The sequence below is a fragment of the Ailuropoda melanoleuca genome, chromosome 16 (genome assembly GCF_002007445.2).
Source record: "Ailuropoda melanoleuca isolate Jingjing chromosome 16, ASM200744v2, whole genome shotgun sequence".
Lineage (NCBI taxonomy): Eukaryota > Metazoa > Chordata > Mammalia > Carnivora > Ursidae > Ailuropoda > Ailuropoda melanoleuca.
The window spans coordinates 52,130,100-52,156,488 of record NC_048233.1 but is presented as its reverse complement, the minus strand read 5'-3'; the positions used below and the strand labels follow the sequence as shown (position 1 = coordinate 52,156,488).

At 48.7% G+C, this 26,389-nt stretch overlaps 1 protein-coding gene and 1 long non-coding RNA gene across 8 annotated transcripts in view; one reads left to right on the top strand and one right to left on the bottom strand.

Annotated features, from left to right (window-relative positions):
- Positions 1 to 2,968, bottom strand: part of NAV2 (neuron navigator 2) — a 385,459-nt gene extending 382,491 nt beyond the window's left edge. For 2 of the 7 annotated variants that reach the window (XM_034646084.1, XM_034646086.1), the window contains exon 1: positions 1,701 to 2,968. In XM_034646084.1, coding sequence (XP_034501975.1) covers positions 1,701 to 1,958 — 258 coding nt within the window. In that variant the 5' untranslated portion in view covers positions 1,959 to 2,968. The remainder of the gene's footprint in view (positions 1 to 1,700) is intronic. The other 5 variants (XM_034646085.1, XM_034646091.1, XM_034646088.1 and 2 more) reach the window with 4 other exon arrangements.
- Positions 1,633 to 6,384, top strand: LOC109489770. The gene is made up of 2 exons (XR_002142884.2): positions 1,633 to 1,802; positions 5,841 to 6,384. It is a non-coding gene; the product is annotated as an uncharacterized LOC109489770 (long non-coding RNA).
- The last annotated feature ends 20,005 nt before the right edge of the window (positions 6,385 to 26,389 follow it).

The window sequence follows — 26,389 nt, the reverse complement described above, 5'->3', positions numbered from 1 at the left end:
ACAATGCTTGTTAAATTTGGGGTCAAATGGGCAAAGGCAGAACAGCTGCCTGGGTAGAAACAATCCCAGTCTCTACCTTCCCTCTCATTCCTCAGGTCCTCCTCATCAGTCTGGAAGGGTGTGTGTCACATCCCAGAGTTCCTGCTCTGGCCTCCCACATACCACCCACCATACCTCGTAAGCCCCACCTCCAAGGATGGACAGGAAAACCTCACAGGAATGTACCCCTGAGCTCTTTCCCATTTCAAAGCCCACTGGACCAATCTTGTGGCTAACAGCAGAAAAAGAAAACAGAAAGCAAAACCCTAGCAGACACAGGCCCCCAGCACATAGGGGGAAATCTTGCCTTCCTCCCACACGCCATCACTCAAACCTGTCAGCTTCCAAAAATGTTTAGCAAGTGCAGCAGCGAGAGGCATGCTTATCAGCCTGGTGTGGGAGCTTAATCTGCTTTGAGGGCCTTCTCCAGCCCAGAGTTCCAAAAGTCTGCTTACGATTAGCTCCCAGCTCCAGGTCCTCCATCAGAAAGGCTAGCAATGTGTTGAGTTCTAGCCTCTGATCAGAGAAAGCTCCAGGAGAAGGTGGAAACAGTGTCAGCAGAGAAGAAAGTGCCAAAAAGGTCAGCTGGTCTGTTGCCACTTCCCTGACACCAGCCCCAAACCACCTCCCCCTCTGGCTTCCCGCCTCTCCTGACTGGGACAGTCACATCCGTCAGGTCAGCCTGTCCCCAAAAGTCCCTGCTGACTGACTGCCAAGAAAATACAGCATGCCCCTGCTCCCTCCTACCAGATGGGGGGGGGTGGAAGGAGCAGGGAGGGCAGGAGGCCAAGAGAACCTGATTGGCCCTTGCTGATTTCCTTAAAAGAGATTGCCCGGCCAAGTCCTGTCACCCAGCCAAATTGGGTGATGCAGGCTCTGTCTGGAAAGGTAAAAGTCGCCAATCCTCTTCAAGCCCAAGCCATCCCCCATCCCCACACCCAGTCACCGGGGCTACCAGCGCCTGGATCTACTACCCTGGAAGGAGGAGCTTAGCTTCGGGCAGCCATTTGGAGGCAGGCACCCCCACCCCCACCCCCACCGCAACAGCCAGCCAGGACGCTAGGAGTTCTGCCGGCCTCAGCTGGTGCACCAGGCAATCCTAGGGCAGTCCCAGCACAGTGCCTGGAATCCTGTCGGCTCAAGGGACGGGCAGGGGCAGGCCATCGTCAAGCCGAAGGGAGCAGGTTGCCTGCACCCCCCAGACGCCTTTGCCTAGGTCTTGCTGCCAGGCCTGGGGGCGTCGAGCCCAAGAAGGCCTCAGACCATTCCTTGGCAGAGACAGAATCTCTGCAGAACCGACAGCCAGCCAGCCGTTGCAGCAGACACTGCCTTCTTGAGGCCAAGCTCTCAACATGCAGGACCTGACAGTTCCAGAGCTGCACGTTTTTTTGTGAACACGCCACCCGTGCCCCCAGAAGGAAGCTGCGAGCATGCCCACACCCAGATCTCTCAGAGCTCCTTAAGGCAAACCTCGGGCACCCGGCCACACCCACCGGCCAGCCCACTCTCCTCGCGCAGCCCCAGATCTGCCAGCCTAAGTGGAATGCCTCCCTTCTCCGCCCACCGGGTAGCCCTTTCCCCCATCCAGCAGAGCCACCTCCCCCCCAAGAAGTATTCACCTACCCTCCCAGAACAGCGCCCCGGCACACAGCAACTCTCACCTGGGTATCGAACCCGTTTTCCACCGAGCCGCTCTTCCGCAGCGGGAGCCCCTCCCCCGCCGGCTCCTGCAGCGCCTGGGATTTCAGGGGGATCTGGCTAGGGTAGGTGGTCTTGCTCACCTCCACCTTGCTTCCCAACTTAAGGTAGCAGGGCTGGGGGCCGGCCCGGGCTGGGGGCACGTGCAGGATGGGCGCGGCGCTGTGCACGGGTTTGGGCAGTCCCGACTTCATTTTGGAGGCGACCAGGATGGCCGGCATCTTCTCCCGGGGCTTCGGCTTTCCCAGCACGTCCCTGGCAGCGGCGGCGGAGGCAACCGCTAAAGGCAGCGCGGGTAGCAGAGCAGGCGCCGGGCCTCGGCCCGCGAGGCGCCCACCACCAGCGGAGGGGGAAAAAAAAAATCCCCGGGTCGGGAAGCTCGCAACAAACCCGCGAGCGCGCCTTCGGGGTGCGGGATGGAGCAGAGGACCGGTCGCGGCGCTCAGCTGGTCCCACCTGGACTGATGCTGCAGCCGGGTTTCACGCTGCCTGTTCAAGGGATCTGGGCGTTCAGGGGCTGTTCCTCTTGAGATTCTCCTCCTGGGAACCCGATGCTTGGACGCCCATATTAACTTGTCACTGCATCTCCGAAGTGAGGAGGCCCCTTTAGAAGAGGAACGGCGGGGACGCGCACCTCTCGCTCCGGGAGGCTGCGGGTGTGAGCGGGCGAGGGTAGGAGCGAGCCGCGGGGGGAGGAAAGGAGCGAGGAGAGGAGGAGGAGGGAGAGGGAGGACGCACTGAGCCCAAGACGCCTCCACCAAGAGGCAGCTGCTGCTCCGATCTCGAGCACCGCAGTGTCACCCGCGACGCAGAGGCGCGGCGACAGCCCCCGAAAGGTCTCTCTAGGCGTGACAGTCACCACTGCTTAAAAGTCCCCCGGACAGATAGCACCTTAGCGCCAGCAGGTCTGCACATGCTCCGTGAGCTAAAGGGCAGCAAGGCTGTGGCCGTGGGGCGCGGGCACCCGGACGCGCGGCTGGCGGGCTGGGCAGGGCTGCGCTTGCGAACCGCGGCCCCGCTTCCCGGGAAGGCTGCGCTGGCTGCGGGGCTCCGAGCAGGGGAGGACAGGCTGCGGCCGGCGCGGCTGCGGCGCGCGCTGACAGCCCGGGCCGCCCCGGCGCGCCCATTGGTCGGTGGAGAGCCAATCAGCTCCTGCAGTTCTCTCTGCAAAGGGGGCGTGGTCTCAACTCCCGGGCCGCTGTCGAAACTCTGGGTCAGCTCTTGGCCGCCAAGTACAAAGCCGGCTGGTGGCCGCTCTGCGGCACTGCTCCTGCTGCGCGCTTCCCAGCGGGCCGAGACTCCCGCGTCCCTGAAACCTTCTTTTGAAAAATGCCCTTTCGAATGCAAAGGCCCGCCTCGAGGCCCCGCGGGCAAGAGTCGGGGGGAAGTTTGTTTCCTCTTTTTCAAATTGTTCTGGTCACCTTAACGGTTTGAATCTTCCGGAATCGCGCCCGCCGCCCTGCGGCCCCCCATCTGGACTGGGCAGGGCTGTTCCTCGTCTCCTGCGTTAAGGACTCGCCAGCCATTTCTCCTCTTTTCTGCCTGCACTTCCAGGCGGGCCGGGGGGCCTCCCAAGAGCTTCCTCTCCAGCTTTCAAAGGCTGCAGTTTTCATTTAACTATTTGAAGTGTTTATAGACTACTACAGTACTAAGCGAAGCCTCCCGCCCCGAGTCCGCTCCCGCTCGCAACCTACCACAGACTCTGTCATTAGAGTGGCCGGAGGAAGCCAGGGCAGGCTCCCTGACCCCGGCTGGCTCTGGCTAAACCTTGCTGCGTTTCTTGTAGGAGCCCCTCCCTGTCCGCGCCTTAGGCGCACTGGCCCCACAGGTTCCTCGACTTTAATGCGTCCGAGGATTTCTCTCCTCTCAATTCTCTTTAGGTACCTCGCTGACACAGAGTATATGAGAATTGGAAAGAGTGATCCAGGCAGGGCCAAACCCTGGCGATTCATGGATGAGGAGCCCCCACCCTGGAGAATTGCCTGGATTTAAACTGGGCGAATTCTTTCATCATACATGCATCCTTACAAAGCTTTGGTTTTCACTTGGAGTAAAGGAGGAGGTTTGACGACATTTACATCATGTGCTGTTGTTTGGATTAAATGAGATAGTGCATGACAGTTAAGCGTTAAGTACCTGTCGGTGTAAGGGGTTGATAGGTGTTGGGCATTATTATTCTTGTTATTAAATTACTGCTACTTTCCCCCCAGTCATCTCTGCTTATAAGCTGCTTGTCTTTCTTCTCTTTTTCTAAGATAACAGCTTTCCCCTATATGTCCACCCTGTAGCATGATTTACAATGCTGATAGCATTATCATTATCCAGACCACATGAAAACTGAAAGTTTTAAAACAACCTCTGAAAACAGCATTAAGGAATCCTGCCTGCTCCCTCCCCCACCTTATCTTCCACCCACTCCATATAGTGACTTTCTTCTCTAGCCAGGCTGAAATACACAGTCTTATATATAATTCCAGGTATTCTCCCTCTCTCTGAAATTAAATCATACATGGTCTATGCCACTTACTTAGCACTCAGCCCTTTGCCATCTAATGCCACCTTGTTACTTATCATTTCATATCTATTCTCTTCTTAGAGAGTAAGCCTCATGAAGTTAGGAAGTGCGGTTTTAACCTTCATTCGAGTCTCTCAGCATCATATAATGCTGTGGACAGAACAGCTACCCAGATTGTTACTGCATACATGAGTGAATGATGATAGCACCAATGCTCCAGGAGGAGAGCCTTTTAGATTCAAGTACGCAGTGTCAGAAGAAATGTTATACTAGATTAAACCTCAGGACTCTCTTACCCAGAACTCTGGTTCATACAGATATACCAAGAGTTATGGGAAGATATTTGCAGTCTTCGACTTTAAAGTTCACAGAGATGCTCCATAGTAATTCCATGGCAGTGGTTCTCAAAGTATGGTTCCCAGACTAGTAGCAGCAGCAGCACCTGAACACTTTTTTGAAAACCCCACCCTGACCCACTCGACCAAAAGCCCTGGAGGTGGGGCCCAGCAATCTAGGTTCAACAAGCACTTAAGTCAGTGATTGTCATATATACTGAAGTTTGAGGGCTGCTACCCAAATGAATATATCCTGCACTCAGTGCTCTTCCAGGGCACCCTAAACCTTGCTCTACAGAGGAATTACCAGCGCTCTTGCTAAAATACAGATTCTGATTCCGTAGGTCTGGAAGAGGGTGAGATCCTGCTTTCAGACTAAGCTACCACGTGGTGCCCATCCTGACGGTCTGGAGATCACACTTTGAGCAGTAAGGCTAAACCACAACTAACAAAAGGGTTTCTTATCAAGGGTCATCTGTAGTTAAGTGACTGGCTGTCACACTACACATCCATCTAGTTCAGTTGGAAACAGCAGCTTAATCAATTAATAATGTCTGTCACGGGTGAGGAATAGAAATAGTGATAGACATGCCAAGTATTTGCCATCTTTCATCTGCCATCTTTGATCTCCTGTTTAAATTGTTTGTTGCCCAGGTCATTTTTTGGGTTCTTAGACCCTCAACTGTGTGCTCATATGAAAAACAGTGCATTCTTTTCTGAACCTCTTCCTAATCCCCTAGGATTTGGTAAACATATGAGCATTGACCTTAACCCTCGCTGAGTTTTATAACGAAAGACTGCTAATTTGTCATCTTTCTTGGTGGAAGATGAGGGAATCTTTTAGTCTATTTCCAATTTCTTTTCCTGCCTCCTCATCCTTTAATAATGTTATTTGCTCTTTCCAGGAACATTTTTTATCTTCCTTTGTATCTTTCCTATTAACTCTCATTTTCTTTATTTAAAGCAAAACAATTTATCTTCATAACCAGACAAAGGGGGGAAAGCTATTTTTTTCCCCTGGGCAAAAGAGGTAATTGCAAGATTCCTCCTTAAATAAGATCATCTCAAATTATAAAAATGCCCTATAAAGTTACTCCTTCCATATGTATGCTGTTAACATGAAAGAAGTCATTTTAAGTCAATGTTTGGCACTCATTGGTAGCTAAAGAAGTTACTGGTTCAGAGAAGGGCAAACTGCTTTGGAAAGAACAAACTATCCAGGTTTAAAAAAATTTTTTTTTAATTCAATGCAGGGTGGACAGCCCACCAATTAAAATCTCAACGTTGACAGCCCTTCTCTCTTCTTCGTCTAACTCTAAACTTTCCAGCTCACCCACATGTCAGTGATGGGCCAATTTGAAACTTGTCCTGAAGCTCTCAAGATCACTGAAGCATCCTGAGTTGGGACAGTTCCCTGGTTCTAAGCCATCCGCACATCAGGAAGGGCCAGCTGTACCGCTTTCTGATCCTCAGCGTCAGCCACTGGTGATTAGTTGAGTGTGAATTGGGCTTCAGAGCTGACCTGCAAGTGACCAGCCTCATCAACGCATCCTTCATCTGAGTGAAAGCCCCTCGCTGTGCCTGACCTCCCAAGAAGACGGTCCTGTGAAGAAACTGAAACATCGAAACCCAAGCCTCTCGCACAAAAATGGAAGGATCTTAAGAAAAAGTCAGCAGCCTCTTGGAAACCCTTGACTAGAAATGATGAAGGGAAATGTTGTAAGTCTCTGGAGTAATATAAAGCATTCATGAGTTTACTTGGGAGTAAATAAAATCACACTAGCTTATTTTCAAAAACACACTTTTCCTTAACTTTCTATGACATGGGTTGGCAACTTACGACACATATCCTAGAGATGGCACAAATGCCCACATTTTGGTAGCAGCCAAATCGAGAGCCTACCCATCTCAGACTGCAAAGAAGCCAGGGTAAGATCCTTAGTACAGCTCTTTAGAAGGACCACTCACCCCGCCCCCACTCACTTCTAACCTACCTTCTTCCGGATGGCTCTGTGTGCAGATCAATAGCAAAAAGATGATCTCTGGGAGACTGGGTTCTCCCACCTGCAGATGCCGGAATGTGAGGCGCATGTGCGAATGTGTGTGTGTGTGTGTGTGTGTGTGTGCACGTGCCCACGTGCCTCAAATAGGGAGTGGCGCAATCATTAATTCAATGAATAAATTGTTGAGAGTCATTTATGCGCCAGGCTTTGGGCATTATGACATAGAGTAAATAAGAATAAATTCTTGTTCCCTGCTCTCAGGGTTCAAAGAATGATACGCCTGCTGCTTTCCAGACAGAGGAGCACCCTTTTTCACAACTAAAAAACTGAAAGGACTCATAATCTAGGAAGGGAAGCACACAGGGAAATAAATGACAAATAGTAAAACAAAACTCTAATAGAAGCAGTGCAAAATATAGAGCGATAAATGAGGTACTAAGGAGAATCAACTATCCATGAGGTTAGCAGCTACTTTGATTAATGACACTTTCTTTTTTTCCAATAAATTGTATTCTTTATTATTAAGGGTGGTGAAAACAAAATATACACAGCCAATCCCTCATAATTTGTTACCTCTTACACTTAAAAATAAATTTTCTGTTAAAAAAATAATAAACTGATATTGATCTACCCTGAAGAATTTCAGAAAAGTTTCATATTAAAAAGGCATTGATCTGCTAATAATGGAATTCTTTTTTCTGTAGCTGTAATGAAACTTTCTAACCAACAACAAACTGAAGGGTAATGGAGAGAAATTTCCTTCTCCACCGTTAGTGCTGAAACTCCAAGAGAGGGACGCCTGGGTGGCTCAGTCAGTTAAGCGTCTGCCTTTGGCTCAGGTCATGATCCCAGGGTCCCAGGATGGAGCCCCACATTGTGCTCCCTGCTCAGTGGGGAGTCTGCTTCTCCCTCTCCCTCTGCTCCTCCCCTACTCATGCTCTCTCTCTCAAATAAATAAATAAAATCTTAAAAAAAAAAACCCAACAACTCTAAGAGATCTGGGTCTATTCTCCCATCTTTGTAAGTGAATTCTAGATAATATTCTTTTGTTGACATCTTGCCTCCTTCCACAGTCAATAAAATGACTAAATATTATTCAGAATAAATGTGACAGAGGAAAAAATTCTTATTTAAAACTTAGACTGTGACCGCTTTTGTTTTCGGTAGGTGGGGGGAAGTTGTATAAATAAACCCTAATAGTGGGAATATAAATTGCACATCACTGCCATATTCAGGCAACATATTCAGCAGGCAAGTCTGAAACCCCAAAATCAGCCAGCTCAGGGCTACTCAAGAAAGGGCCTCTGAGTATGTGGTCTGAGAGAGAACACTAGTGATCATTTGGATATCCCAAGGTCAGCCCAGAGTCCAGGAGTCAAGCGCTATGGTTGTCAGTTTCTTGGAAGAGGTTTCATGTGAAGGGCCGGCCGCACAGAACACTGTGAAGAGACCCTTGACAGGAACAGGAGAAGCAGAGCGGAGTGGCCTAGGAAAACCCCTTCCTTTCCCCAAAATAGCAATAAAGCCCACTATGCTACCAAATGCTTCAGTGCCGAGATTTTTCTTTTGATGGGGGAGAATTATTTTTAAAAAGAGCTGAGTTTTGAATCTGGGCTCTTCTCGAAGCAGAAGAAAGAGAATAGGGGAAAGAGTGAGATTCTGAGTTTAAAGGAAGCAGAAATTCCGAGTCAGGAATACCATTAGAATGAAAACTGCCTCCCTGCCCATCTTTACCCTACTTTCCCAACTCAGTGATTTGGGGAACTCTGGGGAGGATTGTCAAACAAATTTCAATAAGAATGTCTCCAGATTTAGGGATCCTGGGTGGCTCAGTCAGTAAAGCATCTGACTCTTGATTTCGACTCAGGTCATGATCTCAGGGTCATGAGATTGAGCCCCACAGTGAGCCCCTCATTGGGCTCCATGCTGAGCATAGAGCCTGCTTAAGATTCTCTCTCTCCCTCTGCCCCTCCCCTGCTCGTGCTCTCTCTCTCTCTGGCAGAGAAGAAGAAGGAGAAGGAGAAGAAGAAGGAGGAGGGGGAGGAAGAGGAGGAGGAGGAGAAGAAGGGAAAAGGGAAGGGAAGAGCAGAGAGGGAAGGAAAGAACGTCTCCTAGCAAAGAGATGGTATCAGGGGAAATGTAAATAAAAGATGAATATTGAGATTGTACGTATGGGCAAAGAGGTGAAGTAGGAGAAGAGGAAAGTGAAAATGTCTGGATTCTCTAGTCTGTGCCTCTGGCGAGAGCCACGTCAGTACTAGCGGCTTTGTTCAAGTCTTCCTGTACTGTGGAGCGAGCACCGCCTAGGACTCTACCTACAGGGAGCGAAGGTGACGGGGACTGAGCTGAGCATGTCCGGATTATAGCTGGATCGTACCTTTACGCTTTTTGGTTTGCTGGTTATTTGTAATTGTCTACCCGCTTTTTCACTCTCACAGATTGAAAAATATATATTAATTGAAAGATCTAGTTAACTGAGTTTCAAACTCACCTTTTTAAAAATTATATTCCTTGTTCTGTATTATCCATTCTTCTTCCCACAGATTAGACCAGACAGCCAGAGTTGACCCAGAAATAATGATGATGCTGGTAAGAACTATAATTCATGAAGTTTTTCTTAATACGTGCCAGCGACTACAATAAGCCTTTGCATACTTCAGCTCTGAGTTTCCCAACAGTCACATGGGGTGGATCATTATTGTCATTCCCACAGCACAAAAGAGAAAACTGAGGCCCAGGAGGGCTCAGTATCTTACCCAAGCTCCCACAGCTAATTAAACAGAAAAGTTGGGTTTGAACCCAGAGCCTGGACTCTGGGCTCCTAACACTATACTATCAACAGACTAGCCTTCATAACAATAACAGTAGAGCGTTCTATAGGGTGGCACCATTTTGCAGTTGAGGACACAGGCGAAAGGTCTGATAACCACCCAGGTTGTGAGGGATAGTAGTCTTACCATTGAGGCAAAGAATGAGCACCAGGCCAAATTACGGGAGCCTGTCTGCATGATGCTCAGGTTCTGAGACAGAGCGGCCTGCTGGTGTCCACTGGGAGGCAAAGACACCTGGACCGGTGGTCTTCAACAAGAAGGCTAAGACTCACCAAGGGTGCCTGTTAAATGAACAGATCCCTATTCAGCCCTTCCCTCCAAAAATCCCGTAGAAGGCTGAATCCATGAATCCACATTTTAAAGGGTGAGTCTGAATCAGCCAGTCCTCACTCTTTGTTTCGCAGCCTCCTGAAAGTCACCTGGGGAGTTAATAGCGTAAGGCTGCGCAAACCCAACCCTGGACCAGCTAAATTGGCCTCTCTGAGAAGGAGGCCCAGACATTTGCATGTTAATCAAGCTCTCCAGGTGCAGGCAAATTGAAAAGCCCCGCTGTAAGAAATGCTACAAAGGCTTTGTGCTCTCAACGCTTCAGAGCAGAGGAGTATTAGGGCAATAACCTGGATCGCTCTAATCAGTAACAGCCAGTCTGGAAAAACTCGGGCCTTCTACGACTTTCTGAGCTGGATTTTATTTTCCTGTAGCCCAAACGCAGCTGGGTCAGTGCCCAAATGCTGCCTCCAGGCAGCTCTGTGGATGGCATCAAGCAGCCCGACCGTTGGCCCGCGTGGGCCTCCAGGCATTGAGCTGCGAGACTTCCCGCCGCTCCCTCGGCCACATTTCCTCTTTTGGTTACCGTGATCATCCTGGGAGCCTTCTTGCCTACCCTCTGACTCTGCCCCAGGCACAGAGCCTGGTGAGCATGTGCTGGGAGAGGCTAGGAGAGGCGCTCCTGGCCAATATCTGACCCACAGGAAGGGCGTGTGGTGCCCAGGGTGCAGGGTCTTCAGAGGAGAGCTTGGAGCACAGTTAACCCTCGGAGGTCCGTGCTCATAAAAGGGGATGCTGCCTTGAAAAATCCTGGCAGTGGATAACTTGAAAAAAGAAATCACTGAAAGCTTTGGTATGCATTTTGTGATTTTTTTTAAAATTTAAAACGGATTCTTAGTGGGAGTATTTATCTTATTTACATGTATGTTTCACTACTATTAAAATTTACTCATATATTTATGTGTGTTTACATATGTATAAATAAATATGTTTATCAAGAAGGACAAGGAAGGAAGGAATCACCTGGAACCGTCAATAGAAGTTATTTCTGAGAGGCAGGTTAGGAGACCGATACCTTCTTCTTATTTATATCATTGTTTTAAAGGGTTGGGGGCGCCTGGGTGGCTCAGTCTTTAAGCGTTTGCCTTCAGCTCGGGTCATCGGGTCATGATCCCAGGGTCCTGGGATCGAGCCCTGCATCGAGCCCCGCATCGAGCCCTGCATCGGGCTGCCTGCTCAGCGGGAAGCCTGCTTCACCCTTTCCCACTCCCCCTGCTTGTGTTCCCTTTCTGTCTCTCTCTGTCAAACAAACAAACAAATAAATAAATAAATAAATAAATAAATAAAGGGTTGGATAAATAAATAAATAAATAAAGGGTTGGAATTGTGAGTGATTTTAGCTTACTTTTCCATGGCATATTTCAAATCAACGTCTTTACTTGTTTTAACCTTTTATTTACTCAGGAAACACTTATTAAGCCCTATAATGAACCAAGCACTATGCCGAACGTTCATGATGTGGAATTTAGCTAGTGTATCTCCGACTTTACCGTCTGCCTTTGCAGGCACGTGAGGTGACCCGTCTCCCAAACAAAGAAACAAATGCTTTGTTAGCTGCCGAAGATTAAAAATCCAGTCTTCATGAAAAGGTTATCTATGCGTGTGTAACAAAGTCACTGAAAACAGGGTTCTCTCCTCCTAAGAAAACCGGGACCCATTAATCCAGAGACCCCACCTAATTTCCTTTCCTTCCAAGGAAACCGCTCTTCACAGAATCATTCTCTACAGAAGTGCCAAGACCACCCCCGAGCAGAGGGACTAGGAAATCAATTCTTTTCTGACTGATGTACCAAGCTGTCTCTATAACCAACAATGCTGAAGACAGAGTCCTTCCTCCTCTTGCAGAAAGAGACATGAAGAACATGGGCCCCGGTACGGCTCAAATGAACTCTGCCAGGCACTGGTAAAGGGGAATTCTAGTTCATGCTCCCCTTGACTGAGCTTAAAGCTGATCTAAAGACTGTCAGCAAAGCAGAGACACCCATGAGGATCTTTTGCGCCCTGAAATCATTTGAAACCACTAAACATAAGCAGCTGTGTTGATTTCCGCTCACTCTCCAAACCCAAGGCAAATAAAACCTCAAAGCTCAAGATGGGTGGAAAATAGAAATATATACAGGGATTTTCTTTTATTTTTTGGCTTAGAAAGATGTTGTTTTACAAACAGTGGGGCAAGACACCATTAAATCTTAAAAAAATTTTTTGCCTGGCAACTTTCTTGAAGCTCCATGTTATGCAAGAATTTTAGACATTCACTGATAAATATATCAGAATGTTCTCCTCAAGGCAATCTGGACATGCTTCAAATGTGAATCTAACAAAGTTAGTCTCTCTAAGGACTGCATCTGAGATTGTCAAGCATCGATGGTCATCCCGGCCCCCTGGTTTCCACAAAGACCTTGTTCTCAAACTTAGGGATATTGAATGAACTCCCATTCAGAATCATTTGCTTGTTAGGGTTTTATCCTTCCCAGTGGGGGTGGGGGGAGGGGACCATGAGGGTTAGGTCTGGAGATGGAGAATCCAGTGTTCAGAGGCATCTGGCCTGCAAAGCTGACTTCCTGCTGAGTTATCAAAGACAGGTTTTTAGACTCCCCTCTCGTGACCATTTTAGCTCTTTTCTTGCCTTTGATCCTTTATTCTTGACTTTCAATCCTGTCTGGTCTCCACAACACCATTTTCTTCTGTTTTCCCCAGAACTTCGGCAGAGCTCCTTTATCAATACTCCTTGTTTCCAGGTTCCTTTTTGACAGAGCAGAGTGAAGGAAAGAAAACAGTGGGGGTGGAGTCAAGCAGACCTGGGTGTGAATCCCACCTTCACCCAGGATTGACTGAGCCAGGGTCACTTCGCTTCTCTCTGTTTGTTTAACAGTGAAATGGGCATGATGGTAACTATTTCACAAGGTTGTTGCAAGGATTTGAGGTAATGGAGGCAGACGGCCTGGTGTGAGTGTAGAACCTTACAGGTGTTATACTCATTCATTCACTTAAATAGTATTTTAGTGCTACTGAAGGTCAGGCAACATGCTAATTGTTGGTGATGTAATACTAGTAAGAACCACAGTTCTTTTCTCATGGAGCTTATAACGTAATGAGGGAAATTGACAATAATTATATAATCACACCAGTGAATGTATAATTCTAAGTGAGGCAAGTGCTACGTTCTCAGATAAAGAACCTAGACCCCTTTAGACTGAAGTGATGTTTGGGGTGAAGTTGAAGTGAGGCCTGAAAGGTAAAGAGGGTAGCCAGGCAAAAATGAGGTTTTCATGTATGCCTACCAGTCCCACCAGCTAGACCCCAAGAGCTGACCTTTACTCCTCACCTGCTTGTACCCTCTGAAAATTTGTCCCATATTTTCTTTAAGCTCTTCTTTCCAGCTTATCTCTTAACTCAGGCAAAAGACCTGAGGGGCCTAACATCCCTTGATGGAAACCAAAACTCTCCCTCAAGTAGTAACGATTGCCTGGAGAGGAGCTCTGTCAGCTCAGGCAGCCCAGACCAGTTTGAGGTTAACCCCTTAATCACACCTGTGCAGAACGACCATGGAGTGACCAACAGTCACCTTCACCTCAATAGAATACTAAAATCTGCACCCAAGCAGGAGCACAAGCCTGCTTTACACAACAATGTACGTGTAAGATGTTTCCTTAAGGAGCATGTGTGACCTTATCCCTGTCTCTACATATGATGACAAGGCTCCCCTATCTAGATTCAACTCATCGTTGCGTTGCTCAGGGAGTCACAGCTTTGGAAGTTATTCCCCATGATCTCCTTATTTGCTACAAAGTTTCCTTTGTCTGACAACTCACGTGGTTTAGTTCCTATCTGTGGCTCACCAAGGAGCAAACTCACGTTAGTTGGGTTATACCAGCCTGCTTGGGGTAGGGGTCTGTGCTGGGTATCCCCCCCCACCACATTCTCCTCCCTTTCACCCTTGGGATAACAGACAATGTCAAGGTTTCAGTTGTTCCTTTGGAAGCCCCTTAGTGAAGTAGAAAGAATCTGATAGATGTGCATAGATGCTTAACTGTTCGGGTGATCTTGGCCGAGTCATTTAAACTGAGCCTCAGTTTCCCCACCTATGTCATTAGTAAGACCCCCCCTCCTGGGCCTTTGGGGGAAAATTAAATGAGCGGCAGTGAAGTAGGAAAGAATGGTTAAAAGGATGACAACTTTGGAGTTTGCCTGAGTTTGACCACGTGGGTTTGAGCTCTGCCACTTACTAGCAGTGTGACCTTGAACAAATTACTCAACCTCTCCACGCTTCAGGTTTCTCATCTGTAAAATGGGGTTAATAATAGTACCTTCCTCACAGGATTGAAGGAAGGATTAAATGAATTAATACGTATAAAGCACTAAATCAGGGCTTGATACATGGCCACCACTACTGCCACCATGATTCGCATTTTTCCGGGCACACAGTAAGTGTTCAAGCTACATTTCCTTTCCCACCTAGCCTGAAGTTACCACATGACCTCTTGTTGTAGGTATATCTGTCTGTGGAAATTTCCATTGCTAAGACATCGAGTGAAAACCCAGAACCTGAGGCTGTGAGCCTCATGGGGAACGCGGCCTCTCTGAGAGGGGCTAAGGCACCATCCAGCATCCTGGGGAAGGGATCTGTCCCCAGAGCTGAGCATCCAGAATAGACCGGTCAGGGAAGAGAAGCTAGAAAGAGGGAGATGGAACCTCTCTGTAAACACTTTCCTTGTGATTCCACAAGCCGTGAGAGGCTCCGAGAGGCCCCACCTCTCTCATGGCAGCCCGAGCTCACACCTGGCCGCTGCTCCTCACCTGGCCTCCTGCAAGACTTAGTAAAGGGGTACACGATCAGTCTCTGAGCATGTCTGTTTCCTCTGAGACATTTCTTCAGGGTGCTGTGCCATTCTCCTTCCATGGGGTAGCAAGTGCAGGTGTCTCCCCATCACCACCAATGGCCTGAGGCTAACATCTCCAGGGGAAGTGCCTCTGCTTGGGAGACAAGCTTTGTCTTCAGCAACTGCCTCTTTATCCTGGTATTTTCCGGACTTGCCCAAATCCACAGTCACAATCAATACATCACAGCCCAGCCACCGAGGTAATCCAGTGCAGAAAGCCACTGGGACGGCGGCAGCGTTTGGGGTGGCAATGAAACAGTAATGTGTGAGTCTCCATCGCATTCAATGTCTCCGAAGAGTGCTTGGAAGTGATATTTCCCCGTTTTACAGATGAAGAAACGGAGGTACAGACAGGTAAAGTAATAATTTGCCTCTGATCACATAGTTAGGTAGCAGTAGAACTGGGATCCAAACCCCAAATTGTCTGATTCCAAATCCACACTTTCTCCATGACACCCTATTTGACACCAGCAACCTGGGACTGAGTCCCTAACTCTGCTTCTTGTTTGCTCAAGTTGGGACAAATCACTGGCCCTCAGCAACGTGACCCTGATTCAGGCCGCAGAGTGGGGTGCCTGGGCCAGCTGCCTCTGCTCACACCTTCCTCCAGGAAGTGGCTGCAAGTAGGACGCAGAGGACCTGAGAAGGAAGACAGCATTTCTGTGTGCATCCTAGGCAGGGAGCTAAGCCACAGTGCACATGAGCTCGGTATGGAAATAGTGCCTGAAAAATCTAGAGTTTCTATGTGCTCCTTTCCCTACTCCTCCCTTCCCTTACTTCTTGCACACACACACGCACGCACACGCTGTCCTCATGCAACTTGCATCTGGCAGAAAGGCATGCCAACTGAGGTGTTGAAATCAATGGAGAGTCATGATTTGGCACCTGTGGAGTACTTTTCAGCACCCTGGAATGACAGCTTATTCGTCCACACAACCCTTCCAGAAAGGTTGTATCTGTGCCATCATGGAGGGAGGAAATCAGAGCAAAAGCTGTCAGTGGTTGTGGCCAAGCTGGAATTGAACTTCTCACCCCTTGCTCAGTGAGGCCTCTCACAGGTATTTCTTGCTCCTGGTTCTGTTGTTCAAGTTCCAGGTGACCTTGGAAAATCCCCCGGTCCCTTTCAGGCCTCAGTTTTCTCAGCTGCTAACAAGGGGGTTGTTCAGTGGCTTTCCCTCTGGGCTGTTTGGACCCACAGGGTCTTCGAATATAACAGTGGCAATTCATCAGGCATAATAACAGCTGCCATTGATTGAGGGCTTTAGACATATTTATTAGGTATCCTATGAATATCTCCAATTCTTAACAAACCTGCAAGGTAGGAATGGCCACCCCATTTTATAGATGAAAACACTGATCTTCATAGAGAAGAATGACTTGCCCCAAATCGCATAGTGAGAGGTACAGCTGGGATTTGAACCCAGGCTCACTTGTGCAAATACGACCGCCTACTGCTTCCGAGGCAGGTAGCCTCTCTCCTGGCTTAGATAATGGAGGGACATGGGTTTCCAACTCTTGCGTGGCTGCCCCTTCGGCGCTCAGCTGCGTGCCCTGTGAAGGGCTGGTCGTGGACAATGGCATGGAAGGCTCTGGTGGACTTGAGTGCTGGGTAGCTAGCGCGGCTTCTGGGGAAGGAAGGCACGGAGCTGGCTGCTCTGGGGCCGCCCCGAGACGCCCTGGTAACGTGTGGAAGCAAGAGTTCAGTGGGGCAAGGGGCGGGAGGCCTTTCTTGTATCCCTCCCTACGCAGCACAGAGCTCCTGTCAGAACCAATTGCCATCACAGAGTGCCTGTACCTCACAGCTCTCTTCCAAAGACACTGACCTACTTTTTGTTGTGTAGACATGGATCCCAAGTCCCCCAGCTACTGCCTTCTTACTCTAGTCGGTAGAGGTCAGAGCTATCCTGGTCGTCTACTGGATAAAACCCTGCCTTCGAGTCTGAGTTTCCACAGCCCCTCCTGCCCTGCTCTGGTCCCCTTCTCCAGCTGCTGCTTCGAGCTTTTCTTTTGCCACCCGCTCCAGTGTTCTCGAACGTGCTGCACCATGCCTGCTGCCCCACATGGAGAGGCCGGGCGCTCCAGAGGAGCATGCCGCTCTCAGAAGGCAGACCGCCCGTGGGCCCGTTCTACTTCTGCTATGCTAGGTAACCATGAGCAAGCCACTCAACCAAACTGTGCCTCAGTTTCCTCATCTACAAAATGAGTACCACAGCAGCATCTGTTTTGTAGGATTCTTGCGAGGATGAATAAAAAAAAAACATGTAAAGAGTACTTTTCAAAAGCCCCAGGATGATTCCACGGGGCAGCAGGGTGAGAGAACATCTAGTGTCAGACTAATCACCAAGAGAAGGGAGAAGGCATCTTACTGTGTGTACGTCAAGGCTGACGTGCGTCAGAGCACAGTGCCTGGCATGAGGCTGGCACTCTAGAAATAGATTTTTGAATGAATGGATGATTCTATTCATTTGGAAGATTAAAGGGTAAACAATCATTGCCCCAAAGCCAGATGTCCAATCACCACAGAAACTCAATTCCAGCCTGAAACCAGCAGACCAGGATCCCCGTCATGAAAAGGTCCTGCTGGTTGAGGGCGCTGCTACGTGAGATGCTGAGCTGAACGGGGCCCTGTCCCAGTAAGTTAAGCAGATTTGTAAGACTGACTCCTGGACACGCTAGGGAGAGCAGACTACGAGCTCCACGCGACACACAAGACAGAAGAAGACTTTCCACATGAGACAGGGTTTTGATAAGTCAGCGTTTGGGTGTTTAGGTTTCTTGTTTTTGTGTCAGGCTTCCAAGTTTTAAGGACCATGTGAGCTTCAGACTTGAAATGGACAAATGCAATTTCTGAATCCTCACACCTAATTCCAGATGGAGATACTGGGAAGTGGTTCTGACCATCTCTGCGGCTGGGATAGAAGTTATTCTTAGCACAATGGTGTGGGTGGCAAAGGAGGGTTTTTTTTTTCCTTATGTGACTGATGTTCAATTAGGCTGCTGAAAACTGGGACAGCATTTCTATGTATGGGGGATAAGGGTGGAGCAGGGCATGACCCAACATCTCGGTGTCATGTAGCACTTTGCTTTTTCTCTTGCGGTATGCTGTCCAAAGGGACCTCATGTGAGGCGCTATTAGCATCTGGAGTGTAATGAAATTCAATGAAGAAGGCCAGGTGCTAGCTTTGCATCAGTCAAGATCGATGGGAGAAAGAAAAAAAAAAAGCAGGCCATCCAATGTTCTTTGACAGAACAGTAACCCAGAAGGGACAAAGCTTTTCAAAACACAGGACAATAAAGGACACATTTCTCTAGTTTGCACCCTGCACCCAATCAAAACCAGGGCAGCTAGGCTGTATTAAATGCATATAGTAACCCAAAGTTAAGACAGGTAATGTGAAAAAACAATGCCAGCAAAGCCTAGAGAAAAACAGGACGGTGACCAACTATTTCTAATGCCCACTCTGTGGTAGGCACTTACAGATAACATCCCATTTAATCTTTGCAGGGTAGATTACTGTCATTTCCTGTTTATAGATAACAGAATTGACATACGAAGAAATGAAATAACCACTTAAATTAGGAAGTGGCAGAACTGAGCTATGGACTTGGATCCTGGCCTCTGGAGTCCCTACCCCCCCCCCCCCCCACTGTGGCATGTCTCGAGCAGAAGGTTCTGACTCATCTCTCTCAGGAAGGCCACCTTCAGCTGCCAAATAAGGGCAGGTGCCTGCACCTGGCCGGGGGAGTGAGACAGCTGGTGGCGATCCCCTCACCAGGTGTTCTGGTATCAGTGTGTCCCTTGGCCATGTTCAGCTGGGAGTGAGCTCCTCACCCAAGAAGCAAGACAATTCTCAGGCACTGGCATTGGAGAGCTCTTTGGCCATAGCCATGGAGAGCAGAAGGTCACACCTTCCTATGCTGGGAGACCCGTGAAAGGGAGGATAAGCTCCAGGGCAGTGGAGGAACATATCAGCAGATCCCACAGGGCTGGGGGCAGAAAAGGGCCCCTTCCTAACCTAGAGAGGTGTAAAGGAGACCTTAGACAAGCTATGGTTGCTGGGGTGGCTCCTTCAAATCCATCCGCATGATGGGATGGACTTTAAAATCTCATTCGAAGGGAAGGAGGAGCCAGGTACCCCCAGCTTGAGTCCAGCGACCAAGGACGTTGGAGGCGACACTGAGAGTATGTGTTAGTGGTCATTTCAGGATAACAGAGCCCTGGCTCTACTTCTTTGTGATCAGAGCAGAATTACTTTGACCCTTCTAAATCTCAGTTGCTTCGCATGCAAATATGGTGATAAAACTAACATCGGGGGGCGCCTGGGTGGCACAGCGGTTAAGCGTCTGCCTTCGGCTCAGGGCGTGATCCCGGCGTTATGGGATCGAGCCCCACATCGGGCTCCTCTGCTGTGAGCCTGCTTCTTCCTCTCCCACTCCCCCTGCTTGTGTTCCCTCTCTCACTGGCTGTCTCTATCTCTGTCGAATAAATAAATAAATAAAATCTTAAAAAAAAAACAAAAAAACAAAAAAAAAACTAACATCGGTCTCCAATGGATTCCCAAGATGCCCTGCCAAAGCCAAGGCCATCTCTTAGCATTTCCATGGGCCTCCTTCCCCCAGCTGCTATGTGCTTTGCCCCTAGCGGACAGCCCCTGTGGTCTTGCTCAGAGTCCTGCCTTCAGGATCCTAGAGCCCTTCACCCAGGTATGTGAAGAGCTGCACGTGTCCGAGTGTCTACTCCCTGGGGGTGACTCGTGGCCAATGAGGGACTGCAGGCTCATGAGACCCCGGCTTGCTTATCTTGAGGTGAGACAAACACTGAGGTATAACTGAGGTTCCAGAGCTCCAGGCAGGATGAGGCTGAACCTGACCCCTTGCCTGAAATCACACTTCCTCATTTGGCTTCGTCTCTGTCCCTGTCCTGCTTTTGTCCTAGGAGCATGTCTCTAATAAATCATGAATCCTCATCTTGGAATCTACTTCTGGGAAGCTAACCTAAGATGCCACTCCGCTGGGTTCCCGGGGACACTGAACAATAGAATTCCTGTAAAGTGCTTAGCTCAATGCTTGCTACACAGACGGTAATCAATAAATGGTAATTGTTCTTTATTTTTAGATGGGATCAGATGAAATTGCCAATAACGACTATTTTTGATTAAAAAATGGTAATTATATGGATCAACCTAATGATATTTTATAGTCCTGTCTCTTAGCATTTTCCCACCAGCCACAATGAGAATTATTTTTCTAATGAGGACTGTAGCCGGTCCTGGTAGATTCCCAACTCAGTGCATTTTCTCCCTGATCTATTCTTCCTAGAATAGTGCTGGCCTAAATATCTGCCTGGTTGCTGGCATTTGGGTTTTACAGGGCTGGGGCTGGGCACAGACGCATTTGTTATTTCACCAGACAACCATGTGACTTGGGGCCCCACCCAATTCACCCAAAACAGGAGAAAGGGCAGGGGTGTGGGTAGGGGAGAGTAATCAATATTTGTGAAGTGGAAAAGAACAGGTCATAAATAGGAAAAATGTTTTTACCTTCCCCCGAGAGTGGTATTTTGTCGATATATTTTTATTTTATCTTTCTGAAAAGATGACTTTGGTGGCTTCTTAAAGCCAGCCATTGCGGACCAACGCTTAGAAGGGCCATGGTGCATCTGTGGCACATTTTAGCTTCAAACACTGGACGAATGAAGACTGTGTTCATGTCGGCATGCTCCATGTCAACATGACAGAGACAGAAAAAGCATATGGAAAATTGTTGTTTATATTTCCTCTAGCTATCACTGCTCCAACCTCATGACGCTGGGGAAAGTTTATGGCACAAACAACCCATCCGCTATCTCACCCCAAACACAGCATCCCCTCCCTTCCCATCATGAGAGGACTCTGTGGAGGCGAGAGTCATGCACAGTCATGGCTTCAAACACAGAGGAAATCAAGGATCTGGGCAGAGACAGGCTGGTGGCAAGTAAGTGAAAGAGAAAACATGCAGCCGAAAACCTGGGGGCAGGAGGGCACCAGGTGACCTGCTTAATAGACAAGTCCCAGCCATTGGTAAACAGGGAGCTATTGAGCATGGAGAGAAGGTCTTGGGCAGGCAGCAAAACCTGTCCTGGGGATGGGAGGAAGCGCGGCCCATTGTCTGGGAACCTTGTCTGCCCTGTGACCTCAGTTGGGAGTCCATCAAGCGTATACAGTGCACACAACACTTTCCACCCGGTATAATCTGTATGCTACTCACCTGTTTATTGCCCTTCCCTGTCCCTCCACTCCTAGCAACACACACATGCCTATTTGAATATAAGCTCCAGAAAAGCTGGATTTTTTTCCTGATGCATCCCCAGAGCTGAGACCAACACCTGGCCCATGACAGGCACTCAATATGTATCTGTTGATTGAATGAATGAAATATAATTGCCTATACGGTCAATACACAAAAATGTCTGCGGAGGCAACGAATGATACTGAAGCATTAGATAAAGTTTGATTCAGCTCATTAAACTCCACTTACTAAGGCAGGAAAAACTCCATCCAAGTTTAGAAGCAACAATAAGAAGTGAAACAGGAACAGTTTCTGCCTTACCAGAAAATGCCATTAATGAGAACATCCCTATGTGGATGTTTTGTCTGTAGAGCACAGTGTGTTTAGATGTTTCCAGATATTCATATATTTAGCATCAGGTAGCACCAAGCTAAGAGTTTTCTCAGACAAAAGCAAGCAAAAGCAAACATTTGGTTGAGGAGCCAGGTGACCAACGTCTCAGATATGGGCTTCCAGGGGCGTACAAGGGGACGGAAGTGCCTGGTGAGTTACCTGCAAGTCACAGATTGGGGAAGAAGCTTGTAGCTTTCCTTCTGGCTCAGACAAGCCGCCAAGCCCCCACAGTGAGGACCTGAGCAGGTGTGGGGATTTCTCCCAGTGAGTCTGTGAGCACGGCTAGAGCTGTCGGATGGTCCCATTGATGTCTCTCTGGCAGGAGAGGAGCCTCACCCGAAGTCACAGAGGGCCAACAGATGTCACGCTGGCACGCTGCCATGGAATCACGGCCTATGTCTCTTGCCATCATGGTTGGCCCCATACAAAACCCTTCAAGCTACCAGGCCAGACAGCGGCAGGGGCTGAGCCGTGTGGAAAATATTCTTGGTCCCCCCCCCCACAATTGAGAGCAGAGTGCTCAGGCTTTCAAGCATGTAATGGTATATTCCAACACCACTGTGCCAGACAGACAGAAGCCTCTGGGCTCAGATAGAGCGAGTGTTACCCTGAAATGAAGGAGGGAAGGTAGGTTTGGGCCTTTTTTGCCCTTATCTCTATCCAGGCTATTGTATTCCCAGGAAGTCGGGGCTGGGTGGGAGTCAGGGCTGCTGGTCCTCATGGCTTAGGGCTGGAGCACGCCTTGCCCATGACAAGGATTCAAGAGTGGACTGGGTGGTTCTGCCAAGGTGGGAAAAGCCAGAGGAAGACCCAAGAAGACTGTCACATGTGGCTGGTGTGGAGGATGGGGGTGGGGCTGGAATCCCCGCGTGGTTGTCTAGAACCGCCCTAGAGCCACAAGCCACATGTGGCAACTTCATCATTGAAATGTGGCAAGTCTGAATGGAGATGCCCTCTAAGTGTTAAATACACATTGGCTTTTGAAGAGTTTTGTATGAAAAAAAGAATGTAAACTATCTCGATAATTTTTATATTAATTATATGTTGAAATGAGAATATTTTGGATATGTCGGATGAATGAAGTAAATCAAACTGAATGTCATCTGTTTCTTCTTTCATGTTGCTACTACAAAATTTAAAACTACAGATGTGCCTCATATGTTATTTCTATTGGACAGTGCGGGCCTAGAATCTCGTTACTCTTTTTTGGGGTGTTTTTGGGGGCTTTTGGTTTTTTTTTTTTTTTAGATCTTTAAAAAAACAATCTCTATAGCCAACATAGGGCTTGAACCTAAAACCCCAAGATCAAGAGCACATACTCTACTGACTGAGGCAGCCAGGCGCCCCAGAGCCTCGTTATTCTACATGATTCTCCAGAGCAGTGGCGGCAGCCCTTGGGAACTTGTCAGAAATGCAGATTCTCAGGCTCCACCCCAGACCTACTGAACTAGAATTTACGTTTTTAACACAATGCCCCAGGTGATTTGTTTGCACATTAAAGTTCCAGGAGCTCTGGTTTAGGTCATTCCCTAGAATGCCTGACTTAGTCACTGTGGGTGGTTGGGCCTGCTTTGAGGGCGATGGCAGAACAGACCCCGAGAGAGCAACTTTTGGGTCTGTGCAGTGTTACGGCACTAATTTGGAAGTCATGGAATTTTGGTTCTATTCCTGGCTCTGCCTTGAAATTGCTGTATGACTTTGGGTGAGTCACTGCCCCTGTGGGGCCAGTTCCTCATTCCGCAAATGTAGAAGCCGGAGTAGAAGGCGTTCCCAGCTCCTGCGAGAGCTTTCCCTCGCACCTGCGACTGGAGCCTTCTCCTCTTACCAAGGTTCCAAGACAAATCCCTCAGACGTCTTCTTTTCACCTTGGCTTTTTTTTTTTAAATTTAATTTATTTATTTGACAGAGATAGAGACAGCCAGCGAGAGAGGGAACACAAGCAAGGGGAGAGGAAGAAGCAGGCCTCCAGTGGAGGAGCCTGATGTGGGGTNTCTTCTTTTCACCTTGGCTTTTTTTTTTTAAATTTAATTTATTTATTTGACAGAGATAGAGACAGCCAGCGAAAGAGGGAACACAAGCAAGGGGAGAGGAAGAAGCAGGCCTCCAGTGGAGGAGCCTGATGTGGGGCTCGGTCCCAGAATGCCGGGATCACGCCCTGAACCGAAGGCAGACGCTTAACAACTGAGCCACCCAGGTGCCCCTCACCTGGCTTTTGTATCCATCCCGTTCAGACCGGTCACATACAGCGGGGAACTGAGGCATTTGTTCTAATAAGGCCTTCTTTGGGTCCTGAGAACTTTATTTGAATTCATATTTTTGTTCCAGTACGCTGAGCTCTTGCTACGTGGTGGGACTGATTCTAGAAGCTTTACATGTGTTATCTCCTTTCATGCTTGCAGTGGCCTCAAGAGGTAGGGCTCTTCTTCATATACTTTATATATAACTTCTTTATATACGAGTCAAACAAAGACCAGAGGGGTCAATTAAGTTGCCCAAGATCATACAGCTGGTAGGTGGTCAAATATCTGGATTTTATTTCCAGGTGAGCCCAACTCTTCATTCTTGACCAAAACAATAAACTACCTTTGGGCTGTTCTGAAACTCCTTATATGTGTTTTCGGCCCCCACTCTGCCAGGGATGCCTGTTCTCAACTTGCTACATTTGCTTCTGGTTTCCAGGCTCCAAAAGTTTCCCCTGGCATTGCTGACATCGAAACCCCAGAGGACATCGCCCTTGTGAGTTGTCCCCTCAGCCTCCCAGCCCACAACCGGATAAGGGACACCAGAACCAGAAGCCAGGGGATCCGAGTCTCTCTCTGTCTGGGGAGCACGCCCTCAACACAGGTGTGCGGACTGCTGACCGGGGCTCCCAGGCTCTGGCTGTGTGGTCACGACTGGCGGGGAGAGGAGCGGCCGGGAGGGGCAGCCTGAGACTGTGCGGTGGCAAAAATAGGAATGAAAAAAGGAAGTATTAAAATAGATGTCAGTGAATCAAGTCTGTGCTCAAGAGCAAACTCGCTCGGTTCCTTCTGCAGCGCTTGTTTGATCTTCAAGGGGGGGCGGTCAATACCGTGCATCTGGCAACCACGGCGATCTCTGCTTCAACTCAGCGCCCACAGCACAGAAGCCTCACGGGAAAGACACGCTGTCCAGTGGCCGCACTGACACTCGGTGCACACACACTATGGCAAGGTTGGTTCCAATAGTTGGGCCGCTGATGAACTCGTCCCCAAGGAAATGATCCGAAAAGGGTTCAGGCGAAAATAGCCCCTTCCTTTTTAAGATCCCTCTCTTCTCTCATGAATAATTTTTTCTATAAAAATAACTACATGTAAGTTAATCATAGCAATGCACCCAAGCCAGAAACACAGAGGCACTTTGGCTGGCTGACGGTGAAGGCAGTCTGGGGAGGGCCTGGCCTCCCTGATCGATGCCTCCTCCCCAGCCACTCTGCACCCATTCCTACACTAGCCCTCGGCCCCTGGAGTTGTCACAGCATTTGCCAGCTTCATCTGAGCCCTGCCCCTGACACCCCTGCCCCCCCCCCAACTTCGTAGCCCTCTTCCCAAACTTGTCCTCCCATTCCTGGTTGCAGGTTTCTTGTCTCATCTGATGATGTCTTTGCACTTCAGCCCTTGGAACTGACACATTATTTTGACTTGGAACGCCAAGCTTGCTGACTCTAATTTGCCTTGCTCCCGGAGACTCTCCCTCCCTGGCTGCTCCAGGGACTGGCCTCCTCGACTCTGTACTGGCATTGTCACATGACCTTTGCCCAGAATAAGTTTGCCTTGACCAAGGGGGCTCAGAATGGACCGATGAGAGTGGCCACATCAGGACTCTCTCCCTTTCTAGACCCCCAAAGTTTCTGGGAGCTTTTCATGGGGACACACAAGGCTCTCCCTTTACTGAGTTACTTCCAGCCTGGGAATGTGCTTCCAGGCCTCCTCCCCTGATCTTCCTGGGTTTTCATAGCTAGACTGACCTTGCGATTTTTGATTCGAATTGGGCTCTTTTGGCAGTGGAAGAGGATGCTATTAATAATGATGTCTGGGCAACAGGCATAAACAGGGACTGTCCCAGGCTATCTGGGGTATAAAGTACCCTTACTCAGCAATAAAGTCTGAGAATAACTATATCCCTCTGTTGTGTAATACATACCGATTACTTCTCTGTTTAATATCACTCAGACTGGTCCACAAAGGGACCCCTACAGCCGAGGAGAGCTCACGTGTGTCCCCCCGGGTGAGAAGTTCACAGTACGAAGGGGCCACCTAAAGTCTCTCGACAGCACAACTTTTCTCTGAAGTCTCCAAAGGGCATGTGAATGCTGTCATTCTACTTAATAATATATTCTGTTTTCGCTCTTAAAAAAACACCTATTTTTTTTCCTCAAAATTTGAAGAGAGATTGATGTCCAGGAAGAGGCAGATTCCATGTTTTTGTGTACCTCCTGGTTCTACACTGTCCTCTGAAAAACAGGACATAACAACAGCCTCTCACCCAATGAGGGTGGGTGGGTTGGCAGAATGCAGCTCATTTGAGCATTTGTAGGAATGAATAACAATTCCACAGATCAAGGTCTAGCTCAGAGTCTGGGCTTGCCTGAGCATTTGACTTTCCCCTCTATAGAGTCCTTCTGTTCCACTATGAACAGCACACACGAGGCCAATGAACCCCCATCAAGAGTCGTACGAGGCTTCCTGACCATGCGCGCAAGGTCTTAGATGGGATTCTTTGCCCTCCGTGTAGAGATTCTTGAGTCTGACAAGGGGCCATCTCTGCAGGAGAGCCTCTCCAAGTGCAAGGTGTTTGTGTGCGCCCCACCCCTTCTTTCATCCTGTTCCACAGTTTCTGAAGAAACCCAAGGACAGTTCCTCCAGCAGGCATACCTACTGGAATCTGCAATAATTTTATCTGGATGGAGGATGAGAGGCAGACCTGGGCACAGAGGCTCTAGGTCAAATCTCCTAGACTCAGCCAAGCATGGCCCCCTTAGTGAGGCCTGACTGCACTCTGTAGATAGGGTGAAACACTCATCTTCTATGACACCACGGTCTCCCTGTGCACCCCTCCTACCTAGCCATGTCCTACACACCCC